The 15,644-nt window shown below is 48.3% G+C and overlaps 1 protein-coding gene across 8 annotated transcripts in view; it reads right to left on the bottom strand.

The window, feature by feature from the left end:
* LOC137593880 (pleckstrin homology domain-containing family A member 7-like) overlaps positions 1-15,644 on the bottom strand; it is a 62,258-nt gene that overhangs the window by 31,469 nt on the left and 15,145 nt on the right. For 6 of the 8 annotated variants that reach the window (XM_068312957.1, XM_068312959.1, XM_068312962.1 and 3 more), the window contains one exon: positions 1,405-1,488. In XM_068312957.1, coding sequence (XP_068169058.1) covers positions 1,405-1,488 — 84 coding nt within the window. Of the gene's footprint in view, positions 1-1,404; positions 1,489-7,045; positions 7,070-14,568; positions 14,748-15,644 lie in introns of those variants that run through there. The other 2 variants (XM_068312958.1, XM_068312963.1) reach the window with 2 other exon arrangements.

Raw genomic sequence — 15,644 nt, 5'->3', positions numbered from 1 at the left:
TGACACAAAGCGTTTCACGGCGCTTTGACGATGTCATTTATGGTGATTTCTGCAAAACAATTAATTGTATTGTGTTTGTTTTGTTGGCGCGTCGAAGAAGAAGACGCATTCAGCGAGCTGACGGTGAACTCCGACTCGTCTCCCTCAGGTATGTGCAAGAAAAGCTCCAGGAAACGAGGAGTAGATGGGCCGAGTGGCGGAAAAACAAAAAAAAAATGATCACGTCGCCAAACATAAATCTGCATTTTCAGGTGGATTCCAGGTGGCAGGAACGGGATGTGAAGTTCACTTTCAAATGAGGCTGAAAAATTCACACGGTCCCAAACGGGGCGCCGCCGAACGCTGCCAAGACGAGCAGCACAATGCTCTGGATTCCGTTCAGGCAGATTAAGATTCTTCTTATTTGCTTCACAAATTCTAGCCATGGTGGGCGTCTGTCTGAAAGACAAATGTTTAAAACGGACATTTGCCGCTTTTGGACTTTGATCGCTCCGTCTTTTCGAGTTGCCCAGGTGTCAGGTTTGGTGGTTTTCGGTGTTTTCGCCCATGCAAAACCTTTGAAGGGCAACACACACACCTTCATCTCCACATTCTTTGAGAACTCTGATTTCCTGATTCCACAGAGGCCTGAACTCACCAGCGATGAAGAAGCGATTGAGCATCACCGGCTGACTAATGAAACCGAACACCAGCGCTCAGAGGGCAGGAGCTGACGTCACATTACATCTCCTTAAGGATTTCAGCAAATCAAGCTGCGTTAGGATTGAATCATAACCACAAGTCATGATTGCTTTGTAAATATCCTGTCATTACCCGACCAGAAACCTAAATTACACACCACGTTTTACCTGAGCTGGAGGCCAGACAGCAGCTTCATGTCCGCCGCTGCTCCACCAGAATGTAGAGCAGCGGCGTGACGCTCCTTATATCATCCTCTACGCCCCACAGTCAGCAGCAGCTGCTGTAGATATCATAGCCAACGCTGGTCTCATTATTCTTTCATTATTTATATTCTGTTTCCTGCATCGCACAAAAGGGACGGAGGAGCATTTCACTGGAGAACCACGCGTAGGAGAAGGAGGAATAGAGAAGCATGTTCGCATTGTTGCAAAGAAAATTGTTTCGTATTTATGGCGGCTAAACGTAACAGTTGAGGAGATTAGCTTAGTTTAGCACGAAGGCTGGAGAAAGGAAGGAATTTATTCTACCAGCAACTGCAGAGCTCGGTTTTTACATTAGATCCTGTTTGTTCTGTATAAAATGTTTGTTTTTGTTGCGGTGATTTGGAGAGAGCCACTCCATCTTTGTTCTAATCTACCGCTAAGAAGATGACGTCAATCCATCTTTTGATTTCAACACCTACTTGGACTTTTCCTGAGTGAAGTCACAAACTCAGAAACTCACTGTTCTTGCAGGATGAAATCCACGTTCTCTGGAGAAACCTGTCCCGTCACCGGATGGCAGAAGGCTGTGGTCCTCTGGTTGTGACTGAAGTGACAGAAGGAGAGAAAGGAGGTCAAATTAGCGACTTCTGCTGTGAAACCTGTGAGGGCGTCGATCTGGACTCTCAATCCCACAAATCCTGCGGAGGCGAGCCGATCGTTCCGCTCTGTTCGGCCTCCCCGCCCTGACGGGGCTTCATCCCTGACTTTCCCAGCCCTGTGTAGAATGTGAGGGGCGGCTGCAGCATGCACACCCCACCCTGAGCGTTCACCCCACCCCAAGCATTCACCCCGCCCTGTAAAGCCCGGGGCATCAAAATGTTAGGCTCAGCACAAAACGCTGGAGAGCGCAGGTCCGAGCCTCCATCAGTTATAAACTCAGTCAGCATCAACAACACGGGGTGGTATGTAGGGTTACAGTGTGTGTGTGTGTGTGTGTGTGTGTGTGTGTGTGTGTGTGTGTGTGTGTGTGTGTGTGTGTGTGTGTGTGTGTGTGTGTGTGTGTGTGTGTGCTTTTTTCCCGCTGGACGTTCTCCTGTTTGATGCAGCAGAGCAGCAAATCCAGCAGGACCTCCAGGTTTCCCGGGAGACCCGGTGACATGGCAGCAGCGGGCTCCATAACCCTCCACACCATTATTAGCTCCCAGCGTGACACCCCCACTGATCTCGTGTCACATGACACCGGCCACATCTGAGCGACTGCAGACGGCTTATTTTCAGCCGGTACCGCCGTCCGTTAAAAGTCTAAAAAGAAAAGAATCCCGAAGCCGGAGAGGGATCTGCAGCGGAATCCTGCACGCAGCAGAGATATTAATATCTGAGACGGTGCAGAATAATTAGAGTGTCAGACGGATAAATAGCTGCAGGTCGCCCTGCTGCTGGCGCTCGTCTCTGCCCTGCTGTGGTTCCTGCTTCGTGTTTGGTGTTCAGGTACAGAACTGACACTCCTCTGAAGCCGTGAATCTCCTCAGGTAGCCTGGGGGGGGGGGGGGCTAGACTCACATTTACACATGAATAACTGTCAGGTGGCCGTAAAACTAACCTCTCCTGACTCCCAACGTGGAGCGCCGTTTAGTCACGCCGACAATCTTTACAAGGTAAAAAACATCCAGTGCTCCAGACAGGACGATCCCTCGGGGGGGTGGGGGGGGGTGAGCGTAATGGTTCAAACGACGAGCCCCCGCACGGGGCTGCTGAGAGGATTAATAATGGTCTGAAGAGAAGGGAATCATAATCGATCAGTTGTGGCATGAAAGGGAAAACAGATCGGCTGGTCGGGCCTCAGCAGCGTGAGTTACGACTGAGACGCCGCTTCAGCGCCGATGATGAATGGAGGCGTTTCAGCCGCGCTTCGCTGATAAACCGCTTCCTGGTCAGCACAGATGATGTCACACACACACACACACACACACACACACACACACACACACACACACACACACACACACAAAACAACGTCCATCTAGAGACAAACTTGAGTAAAAATGTGTTTTCAAAAGCGGATTGGAAAATAAATATTTCATGTAATATAACTACGTAGATCTGGAGGTCTTCATAACAAATATCACTTTTTGTATTTTTTAATTTCATTGGGGAAGAAAAACCTGGAAACTCAAATGTTTATTTCCATTATTCGTCTAAGGTGAGGTTTTTCTTATAAATATTCAGACATATATAAAAAAAAAAAAGAGTGAGCTGAATTGTGAATCACAAAAATGGCACAAAAAGAATGGCATAAATGAGGGGCTTACATTGTATTCGCAGGAGATTACACTAACAGGATTATTACTCTACTAATACGAGCACTAAATGAATGCTAAATCAACCCGCTAAAAGCAGAGTGTTTCAGGTTTTAGTCTGCCCCAGAGGAGAACGTCTGTTACCTGTTTGTCTCCATAAATACTGCCCCAAACACACGAGTTCAAAATCATAACGACAGCTCCGCTGTGATGACAGCCGTCGGCCGTCTTCACGCCGTCGTGTCAGGAGTGGAGGATGCGTGCAGAATTCAGAGCAATCGTGTGAAATTAAACGCAATCTGTTGAAGCCGATAACCTAAACGAAGGCTTCTTATTTCTGACTTGATGTCTAAAACAGGAAACTAATGAATCCACATCCGACGAGCGTGTCGCGTCCCACGGAGAGGCTCTAAACAGCCCGAGACCCGACCCGACGGGACGGTGAGACGACGAAGGCCAGCGCTGCAAAGACAGCAGAGATAAAAGCTGTAAATGTGAGCCTTTTAACGACGGCCTCTAGCAGCGCTGATGAAAGACGCCCTCACAAAGCAGCCTTCATATCCGGATCCATTTACTGGAGGGTTTTTTCTGCGTGTCTTTCTTGCTGTGACAGTGAAGTGCATCTCAGGCAGCATCAACATACGCAGGTAGTGTTTCATGTACGTCGCTCAAGCTGAAAGAGCAGAGAGGTTGGAATCTGCATCATTTGAACGATGGAACGTTGAGAACAGAGATCCATGTGTGAATAAGAAGTCTCTTCTAAATATGACTGTAAGTGCTGTAATTATTTGCTTAAGTCCTCGTCTTCGCCGTTAGTGTCAGATGGGGAATTAGATTTGATTCCTCAAATGTGAAGCCAAATTCAGCTTCATCTGCTTCAGGAGCCGCGATCAATTGATCTCAGGCGTGCTCAGGTGGATTCTTACACCTGTTTCAGGTAAATAATCATCCACTGAGCTACAGTAAACAACGCAGTCGCACCAGACAGTCAGATTTATGTTTAAATGCTCAAATTAAATGAATTTCTGGCTCCTGTCACGTCGGGGATTCAAACCGTGCTGCTGACCAATCAGCTGCTGCGCCTCTGTGTTTGACTTTCAGGGGGTTAGGAGCCCATTTCTCTCACGCACACACAACCACACGTCCCCCGTACGAGGTCGCCCGCGTGCACGCGGCGCACACGCCTGCACCTGCTGCGTCACGTGACGTGGGCGTCGCCCCGCTGCTCCAGGAACTGCAGTTACTGTGGTCCTGTTGGTTCCTGCAGGAGAGCAGTTCTAAAACAAACAGTGTGTTTGAAGACGAGTGCTCGTCTGACTGGAGCCAATCAGCCAATCATTTGATAGATGATGGTTTCAGTCTGAGGTAAATGATAGATTCTACACGTCTACTTCAGGGATCGTTGGATTCCTGACACAGTCGGGAAGTGACTATTTAAAATGCAGACATGCACGAGACAAGAAGTGGAAGTTCTTGATTGCAGCAGTCATTAAAAAGTGAAGCAGACGACCGCCTGAGGGGCGGAGTTGTTATGGTGATGTGAACACAGTGTGAGCGAGGCGGATGGAGGCCGCCGTGCCGCATTCGCATTCAAGGTTCAAGTTAATGAGTTAATGATTGACTGGAGGTAAAACGCCACAAAGGGCACTTGGACTCTTTTATCAGGGACGGTCTGATCAATGTGCAACCATCAGGAGGGAGCCGCGCCTCCTTCGCCACGTGGGCGGAGCTTCCAAAAGCAGAGCGTCAGACGGCGTGTTTCTCAATGATTTGCCGAGTGTTTGTTTTCTCAGTCAAAGGTCACGTCTATTTAAAGGCTCTATCCAGATGAAAAGGGCTTGAAGTGCAGCGGGGAGTCGGGGGAGTTTGTGAGGAGTGGGGGTACAGAAACACGCCAAGGTCATTGCTGTTCACGTAACGCCACGCGAGTTAAAGCAGGTATGAGTGAGCAGTTTGTGTTTATGACCTGACTGAAGGAATGAGGAGGTGTGTGTGTGTGTGTGTGTGTGTGTGTGTGTGTGTGTGTGTGTGTGTGTGTGTGTGTGTGTGTGTGTGTGTGTGTGTCACCTGTTTGTTTACTGGAATGCAGAGTCAATAAAATGTGCTGACTGTTAATAATAAAGTGATTTAAGAGTAACCTCTCATTAGTCAGGCCCCAAACTCTGCTCAGAATAGACTGACACTATGGCCTAATGTTTAAACAAACATCCCATAATGCAGTTGGACAACGCCTCAGCCGTCGGTTATTCCAGAACCCCCCCCCCCATAATCCTTTCAGCCCCCGGCTCTCATCAGCAGCACCGATTTAATGCTGCTTGTATTTTCACGGCAGCTCAGACGCTCAGAGCTCGATCACAACGCATTAGTGGGAAACCCTGAGCCGACGCCCCCTATAGGCCGACGCCCCCTATAGGCTGATGACCCCTATAGGCCGACGCCCCCTATAGGCCGACGCCCCCTATCCAGCCTCCATGCGTTCACCTGCTGTTAGATCATGTGACGCATTCGCTAATCCTTATCATGAAGTTTGATGAAAAGGCTCTGCTGACTTGTGACGATGATGATGATGATGATGATGTTGTTCTTCTTCTTCTGTTTATCTGATCCCCACATTGAAGCATAAATCTATTTCTCTAAATTACTGGCCTCCATTTTTTCCCATTTGGCTCCGACCCAAACGCCCCCACAGCGTCGACGTCGTGTTTGACTTTGCCAATAAATGATCCATTACTGGTTGGCGGTGCTAAAGGCTAATTTAATCATCCACATATCACAGAATAAGAACAACCAAGTGATGACAGGAAGACTTCCATTTAACACGAAGGAGGGAAAGAAATTTGGGAAGAGGAAATTCTGACTGAAGGAAATCCATCGTAATCACCAGAGATAACTAGATGTACAGAAACCCGTCGTGCCGCTCGGCAGAAAGTGCAATTTACTGAATGTTTGGTGGAAGTCGTCTCTGACAGACCAGAATACTAAACTGAAGGACCCATTATGTCAACAAAAACAGGAAACCTACCTGATGTAGGCTGATTATTGGTGGTACCCGTGTCCAAACGCTGCTGTGGCTTCGCTACTTTTCCCTCCAATGAGGCGAATGCTGCACGTGTTGTACGCCCCCCCCCCCCATCTGCAACCAGCACGCTAACGCCGCCCTAAAAGTGTCCACGACATGGAATCCAATCTGACCACACAAAGACCATCACGCATGTCACCCAGCTGGATTCCTCGCACGCCGCTGCTGCCACTCAAATTCCTCCGTTGGGCCCGTTGAGCACGGTCTGTGTGTGTGGGGGGGGGCACACATTTGGTTCAGCTCCACGCCGCCTCGTGTTCGTGTTTCACAGGCCTCCCCGCTTCCACCTGCCCGCCCACACACTCAGAACACCTCGCCATCAGCCTCTTTCTTTCCGTTCTTTCTGGCTCACCTGTTCCTCCTGCACACACACATCCAGTCAGGTGCACACGGGTGCTGACAGGTTAAGTGGTTTAACTCGACGCGTAACGGCGTTCCCACCGGTGCTACGATCACTGAAGTGAGACTCACGCCTCGCCTCCATCCAGCGGCCCATCTGAATGATTAATAATCTCTATTATAAAGAGTCTTATGTGCCTTCGCTGCGACGACGCGTTCCTCTTTAGTGGTGACGGATAAGCTGCAGGTAGATTGATCACAAATGACTTTTAGAGTCGGGCTATAGCTCATCCGATTGGACGGTTCCCCTAAAGAGGACGACGACAGGTGTATCCACAGTTTGAGTGATGCAGGATTGTTTTTCTCTTATCGTAGAGACGGGATAAACCGGTAAAACGCCACCGTGGGAGACCTCAAGGAGCGCAGCATCATTTCGTTAGTCTCACCTTTAAGTTCTGAGACACCTCAGGTTTCAGCGACCCAGAAAATAAAGAGCATCTCCTGCAGCGCGGAGGTGAAGAGGTGGGTGCCGTCGTCATGGACACGGCTCAGCATCCCTGGCCCGAGAGAGACGAGGCCAAGACAGCTCCATCTGAACATCTGTTCCATCCTCTTAAACAGAAGAGCCACAAATATCTCAAGTTTCAGTTTTAAAATCTGGAAGTCAGGGAAACACAACGGCGCCGCCTGGCGTGACGGTCGGAACGCATCATAAACACTTCATCCGTCGCGTTATGACAGTTTCTATGTTTGCATCTCACAAACGATTCCACCAGCTGAGTCCCAGACGGCCTTCAGCCGCGACGCAAACACAACTCCAACGCAACATGCGGTGAGAAAAAGAGTGGCGGCGCCGCCTGAGGACGAGTTCCCACGCCGCCGACGTCAGACGGCCGCTGACACGTTCACGCCGTGCTCACGCTGAAGCCTCTTCCAGCACGTGTTGCAGCTGAAACTGATTGATCACAAACAGATTTACTGATTGATGATGTCACACGGGACGCGTCCGGGTTGTGGCTGAAGGGAGGACGCTCTCTGCACATGCAGCTTGGTTTGCTGACATCTGTGCCCCCCCCCCCCCCGGAGGAGGATTCTAATGATCCCCTGACCTTTACTCTGGCATCACGGATTCACTGACATTTGTAGTTCTTAAGGGAACGTCTGGAGAACGATTGGATGACTCGTCGCCGTGCAGAAACTCCTGCTGCTGTCAGGACGACGTCTCGTCTAACCGTCGTCATCACCATCCTGGAGCTGGAGCCGGGCTCAGGTGACACCGGTTTGGACCCAGATTTAGAAATCAGACGTAACGGGAGACGCTCTTCTCTCAAAAATACACATAGCAAGATTAGAAAACAGGTCGGCATCGCTCGAGGAGCGAGGAATGCGACGCGTCACGCAATCCTTCGAGGCGCAGCTGTGAAACGGAATGACTGTGGATGAAAACATGTTCACCCAATGGAAACAACTGTGGTTTTAAACCATGTCTGGTTTGATTAAGTCTGACTTTGACACGCCATCAAAGCGCACAAACTCCTAATTACTCGGCTCCACCTGCAGAAGTTTCCTGATGTTCCTGCAGCTGAGATCACATCAATGCTGGTTCAACACATTCAAATCAGCTGTGACGATTTGCCCCGCCCCTCACCCCCACCTCAGCGCCACAGTGAATGTAATTACAGCTGCTCTTCATCGGGCTGAAGAGCAGAGTGTCCATTAAATATGTTGTTGCACAGAGAACAGAAACGCTTTGCATTAGCATAAACATAAATGGCAGCGGACTGTGATTATGAAGAGCGTGTAGAAGAGTGAATAAGAGTGAATAATGCTTCGGTGTGTGACAGCGTGTGTGTGTGTGTGTGTGTGTGTGTATGTGCTGAAGCAAAATGAAAACGATGAACTGTGAGCGCCGTTAGGAGGCGGCTTTGGAGACGTCAGACTGTTTGAAAAGCAATTTTATGGATTTTACAATTCTAAATGAACTATTTCTGCGTCCTTTTCCCATTTTTTACAGACAATAAGGCAATCTGTTTTTCTGAGACCAGACTAAAGACTGTGAAGCAGTGCGACAACGGCTGAAATTAGTGCTAAGTTAATAAAAGCAGCCGGTTGGCCGTGCAGGCGCCCGGATAGCGGCGGCTCCTCTGGATGGGCTGCGTGGGCGGGGGTCAACATCCATCGTTAAAGTGGCGACGAGTATAAAGCTAGCAAATATTTCATGCACTTTCTTCCTGCAGTATGCAGGTTAATAATATGTGATGCTAGAATTTACTGATCCCAGTCGATCAGGGATTTCAGGTTGTTGGTTTAAATAGAATAAAATAAATGCCAGACCGAGTTTATTTTAAACGTCACCAGACGTGTTCCTGCAGAACACTTTGGGTTTGATCGATGATGCAGCTTGATAGGGAGAGAATCACAGACGCCTCCGTCTCCCGGGGCGACACCTGGACAGCACCTGAAGGCCTCCTTTCAGAGTGAAAACAGTGGCGCCGGCAGCGCTGAAGGCAAATCAACAGGAGGAGCAGGAGGAGACATGACATACACCCGACATAGGCTATCATTGCATTATAACGCTTCGTATCAATCGTACAAGGTGAATCAGCGTGACCCGAGGCGGCGGCGGGGAGTCGTTTCGTGCTCCTGCAGTCCGGCTCTGGGGGGGTGGAGTTAGAGACGAGTAGCTCCGGTGGTATTTCTGTTTCAGGTAATTGAAAATGAGACGGGAAGGAACTGAAACATGAATATTAACGCGTGACTTTTGGTGAAGCCGAGCCTTCCTCCCTCCGACCGCCGCTCGTACATCATGTCTTCACTTCTACCCGGCTTTTATCACTTCCCCACGTCTCCCTCGCCGTTTTTCTCGTTGTCGTCTCGGTTGTCGAATACAAAATTAATGCAAAATGCAAAAAAATTCCCATTTAAAATGTAAAACACCGGGTTTCTGCGGTTCTGATCCATAAATAGCACCACTGACGTCCTCGACAGCCAAACGGATCCCATCTGTCGTCGTCCTTCGCTTTAAACTGATCATGTTTTCATTGATTGAATGAGAATTAACCTTTGTGATCCTTAAAGAACAAGTGAAGGTCCATTCAGAGAGCATCCAGCCCGGTTCTGTTAACCCCTTCACCACCTCCGGCTCCTCCTGTCTGTCTCTAACTCGTCTTCCTCCCTCCTTCATCACCTATTTGTCATCACCCCCCCCCCCCACACACACACACACACACACCTGCTTCGACATCCTGCTTTTACAAAACATCCGTCCGGATACAAGAATGAATTCTGCTCAAACTGAAACCATCTCCATCCTATTTTGCCATCCTGCTCCTCATCATCCTCCCTCTCTGCCCCCCCCCCCCCTGCCCCTGCCACCCCCCGCCCCCCCCCGCCATCCTGCCGCAGACACATGGGCTGGTTATAAAGCAACCCTGACAGTTAATTGCAGCTCCATTAAGGAGCAGGTTTGGGATTTCTCAGCCCTGATGAACCGTTCAATCCTGATTGTTGCTGTAGTTCTGGAGGGCGGGGCCGGGGGGGGGGGGCGGCGACGCCCATCACAGCCAATCAGAAACAGCAGATAGACGAGCATCCATCTCTGTTGCTACTTGTGATTCTACATGACACAGGCAAACTCCCCCGCCCGGGCCTCAGGAGATTGCTTTTGGGACATTTTGTTGCTATGGCAACATCGACACGAGGCCATCTTTGGCTTAAGTAAGCCCCCCACTCCAGTCCATTGAAATAAATATTGCCGATTTTATGGTCGGCTTTCCAGGAGGAGGGGATTAAACTGTTTACTGTGAGCAGAACCTCAGAAAGCACATGTGGACGGCGAGGGAGCTCTGAGCCGGACGGCGAGGGAGCTCGGAGACGGACGGCGAGGGGGCTCGGAGACGGACGGCGAGGCTAATGGAAGACAAACACCTGACAGCGTCTAAAGGACTGATCTCAGAAAGGAATTTGCTGAAGTCCGGTCAAAGGGGACTAGAAATGAATAAATGTTGACGTCGGAATGACAAAGTCACCGGAGACACAACGGAATACTGAGAGTGTGACTACATGAGAGCAAGAGCTGCAGAATAGAACTTATTTCATTTAAAACACAGCCTTTACCATAAAGGAATCAACACTGGGATGTGTTTCTGTGGAGCAGATGGTGTTGATCACCGACCCATCGAGGAGACAGCGTTGGATTAAAATCCAGATATTCTGATTAGCAGCACAGCTTCGAGCTTTAACCACGTAAAAGTGGAGAACTACCAGACAAACCCAATCTGACTTTGGGATTTGACGGTTACGTTCGTGCACGTTGTGGATTCTTCAATGACACACAAAGCCGTCTCAGATTATCTGGGGATTAGAGATTTGCTGCCCACATGGAGACGCAAGTGAGATCTGAGACGGTGCGAAGTCCAAGAGTTTCAATCGCAGACGGAAAGACGGGTGAAAGCAAAGTCCTTCTGATCCAGGAAGGAGTCGAGTCCACGCCAACGAATGACTAACCTCTGTAGGCACCTGGGATCAATAAAATGCAAAAAAATATAAGTATAGATATAGATTCCCTGGACTGGATTCTGGATTCTCTGTCCAAACAGAACCCAGCAGCGCTCTGGGCTACCGTTGGGCTCGAATGGCCCGTATCCAACCTGGTTTTAGCACGATTTATGGAATTTAAACTGTCCACATCCATCCACTCCACACCAATCCACTCAGCAGCACCCACACTACATCTGATGAAACCAGTCTGAGAGAAAAAAACCAACACTCTCGCCACCGTCTCAGAAGGATTCAACCCCTGAGCCCCCAGAAACCTCATCAGATCCTTCCTTAAAGCGGTGTCTCATGATGAACGCAGATTTGGATCAAGACAAGTCTGACATTGTAGGACACATGTCCCATCAAAGAACATGCAGCGAGCTCCAGAGTCGACTTCCCATTGGGCAGATAACTGATGTCAACCCGGCTGACGACTGAACGTCAGCAGAGATTTCACATTTTCCTCCAGAAGCCCAGAGGATTCCTGGAGGATTCCTGGTGCCGCTTCCACCCGGCATTCCGAGTAAAAACGAGCAACGATGTTTCAAATGTTGACAATCTGGAGATGTAAGACGGACGAACCGGCGCTGTGGGGGTACCCCAGGGCAAATGAAAGCCCTCCCCAGGGGTAGGAGTCAAAAGAAAAACGTGATTCACAAGCAGGAAACAGAATCCTCTCCATTGCATCGGTTGAGTTTAGATGTGATGTTGATGGATGAAATTCAATTGATTCTATTTGTCACCTTCACATTTTTATTTTTCTGTTAGTTAGGAGCTCATTAAACCCCCCAAACAAACACAAAAAAAACGTTTTCTTTCTAGATTTTGTGATTTTTTTGCTGGATCAAACAACAAAGATCAACAGTTCACCATCATTTATTCTCCAAACCACAGCGAAGCTGCATCTTCCTCTGCTTAGTCCCATCCTCATCCTCCGCCCAGCGCTTTGTGACACAAGGACGCCCTGAGAGTGACATGTAAGGAATTCATGTTGTCAAAGTGTCAACGGCATCAAGCATTCGGCCCCACAAGTGTGTCAACAGTCAGGAAGAAGCAGCCGTCACACAGAATGAACGACAGATCCTCCTGGAGAGTCCCGAGATGAAAAAGCCCAGACTGGTTTTTGACAGCTTCCTCTTTCCTGCATTATTCTGTGTTATTCTGCATTCCAGTGTAAGCGCGTAACGGAGTGGCAAATCAGCTCTGGGGCACGTTTAATCAGATTTTTTGGTTGAATTTAACATCTAAGATTTGTTTATTTTGCTTCCCAGCCTCCAGCGTTAACTTGAGAAGCCGAGCAGGGAAATTTCTTCCTCCTTTGTCCAAAAATAGTCCAACCCTCCATCCTCTTATTCTTAGTATATGCTGGCTGATAGTGTGAATTTGGCACGGTTCCTAATGCTCGGCCACACGGTGCCAAGATTTCCATCACTTCAAGCTACGAGTTCACTTGTTGTCTTATAATAAACAACCGGGTGTTTTTTTACCAGAACGCACCGGAAGAGAAAACAGTCAATGGCAGACAGAAATGTGAAGAGGATGGTAAAAAAAAAAAGCTTCATAAATGTAGAGATGTTGGTTCTACATGTGTTATATAACATGTGATAGAGAGTTATGTGCTGCTACGAGTGTCTGAAAATAGAAAAAGGTTTTCCTGCTCTGTTTGAAGGGAAGCACTTTGATTTATTTCCAAAGAGAAATTAAATTCTCCAAAGGTCTTGGGGTTTTTTTTTCCATCTTCCATTTCTTTTCAAACAGGGGACGGAGGCCATCTATGATTTAATTTTTTACTCAATGTTCCGCTAAAATATTAGATTTCAGAGTTTTGTGAGTCAACATTTATTAAACATTTGTCTTCAACATACAAACATGACTGGTTCCGAGAGTTTAGTCGTAAGATGAATTGTTCATAAGTCCATATATATTCAATTTCAATTTATAATCACCATTTGAATGTAGCCACAAAGGGTCATTTAAATGTCATTACTACTCCAAATACTAAAGTAATGTCATTACTACTCTAAATACTAAAGTTCTATTTAGTAAGATTCTGTTTGATTACATTAAGTTAACTCCACCAGTAGTTAACATCAACTAGCAAAACATTCAGAGCTCAGTGTTTAGTGTCAGTTAATGCTTCCAGCAGAAACCTGACCCAGCCAACATTGGTTCCTACATCATTTAGTTCCTACAGGAGGACAACACTGGTTCCTGTGGCAGGAAGGGGAACTACAGACAGTCGTTCGTATCTACGAGCGTTCGTAAGTCGGATGTTCGTATGTTGAGGACTTCCTCTAATAAAGAAGAAGATCATGAAACTGATGATATCGTCTTTTCTCCACATCACTTTTAATTTCTCAGGATGTTTTATGAAGCCTTGGATGTTCTTGTATTTTTTTGCCACCTGACATTCATTCCTCCACCCCTACACACACACACACACACACACACTCAGTCATCCCCTCAGCTAATTAGCCTTCACATGAAGTTTAACACTAAAAGCTCATCTTCCTTCACAAACGTATTCCAGGACCTGAACCAAACCAAACCGGGGGGGGCTCAAGCCCAACAGATGCTCTTCTTCATAGGTTTCATTCGTCACACACACACTCACAACACGTTTGAAGATGAGGAGGCGAACACACACAAACTCAAACCATGTTTGAAGATGAGGAGGCAGGAACACACACACACACACACACACTCTGGCAATTAAATATTTGAGCGAGGTTAAATTGGTTCTCAAGTCAAACTGGAGTCAAGCATGAGTTAGAAAATGAATTATGAAAGGTGTGTGTGTGTGTGTGTGTGTGTGTGTGTGTGTGTGTGTGTGTGTGTGTGTGTGTGTGTATGTGTGTGTAAAAGGATGAGTCAAAGGCTTTCAGACAATCTGCTCCATTCACCCCCGACTGGGCCACCGGCCCAAATCCATTTACATCCCTGAGCTGGTGTGAGAATGACAACCCTGCACACCTACATACACACACACACACACACACACACACACACACACACACACACACACACACACACACAGAATACATTACATACAGTGCACAGTTGTGGTAAATGTTCTCTTGCAGGTTTAAAGGCACAGAGACCGATGTGATGTCTGGGTAAGTAAATCCAGGTCACGACCTTTGCCAAGTGTCTCTCTCATACACACACACTCTCTCTCTCACTCTCGCTCGCTGATTCTAACCAATCAATATTCAATACACAATAAATGCTGTGGAATATAACATCACATGGATCTAAAGAAAGCAGCCCAAAAAATGCAGAGAGTCTAATTATCTTTAACAGGTATGACCGCGCGGACACACACACACACACACACACACACACACACACATACACACACACACACACACACACACACACACACACACGCACACACACTCGACAGGCCCTGATTAAGACTTCATCTCACCTCCGGCGCCAGTGGCCGCCTGACGCTGCTGGTTTATGTGGGATTAGCGGCTCCGCTAAAGCGCACACGGTCCTCCTGGAGAGGGACGAGCTCGCCGTTTGAATGTAAACACGCTGCAGCGAGGGGGCGGAGCCAAGCAGACTATTGACAGGTGAGGTGATCATTAACCGGAGCGGCCTCCACATAGCTCCATTATGTTCACATCGACCGCACGCCGGAGGAGTTCTTTTCCACTGCCTGAAGCGTTTTGAAGAACATGAAACACGACAGATTCCACTTCCGCGTGTGTTCTAGAGCGATGCTGTAGAACCTTCACTGCAGACTGAGGATTCTTTCATGTCAGAGGCCTCCCCCTCATTACTAGTGAAGCGGGTGTCGCACAGGTGAAGATCCATCCACACCAAAACGACAAATCAAGATGGGATTTAAACAAACGGAGTTGACTGACAGAGAGGCTGAAGACACGTCGCTAAACGGCTACAGAGGATAAACCCTGATTTATGTGGAGCTCATGAAGTGATGGAGCTACAGGTGGAACTTTGTGTGACTCAGTGTTCCACGGGGGGAGAGTTGAGTGGGTGTGAATAATGTTGGTTAGTCTGTTTGGGAGCTCAGGGCTACTTCCTGGATCTCTTTGCGCTCTCTCTCTCTCTCTCTGGTCGCTCTGATAGGTCGCGACCCGCCCGCCGCTCTCCGGGATGACTCATCCGCTCCAGACCTGTAAAGTCACGCTGGGACTGAATAAATGACTTAATAGTGAATCTGTGCTCTGCTGGTTGGATGGCGTTTAACGGCGGGAGAGGCGTCGACGGGGATCTCTTCTCCCCCTCGGGGGAAAAGAGGATTGATGGTGTTCATTTGAGACCGGGTTACATCTGAAACCTGGTGATAAATGCGATGATGTCAGCGTACCCGCCAGGGGAGGAGGGCGCGGGGTGGTTTGGGGGGGGGGCAATAGTAAATTCTTGGATTTGTTCTGGTGCAGCTGATAGAGCGGCACTTGGAAGCAGCTGAACTCTGACACCACGGACCTGAATATTTACTCTGCGCAGGTAAAACTAGTTTCCTGCTAGAGG

The sequence above is a fragment of the Antennarius striatus genome, chromosome 4, assembly GCF_040054535.1.
Source record: "Antennarius striatus isolate MH-2024 chromosome 4, ASM4005453v1, whole genome shotgun sequence".
NCBI lineage: Eukaryota > Metazoa > Chordata > Actinopteri > Lophiiformes > Antennariidae > Antennarius > Antennarius striatus.
Note: the sequence above shows the minus strand (reverse complement) of the source record. Positions and strands in the feature narration are given on the sequence as shown.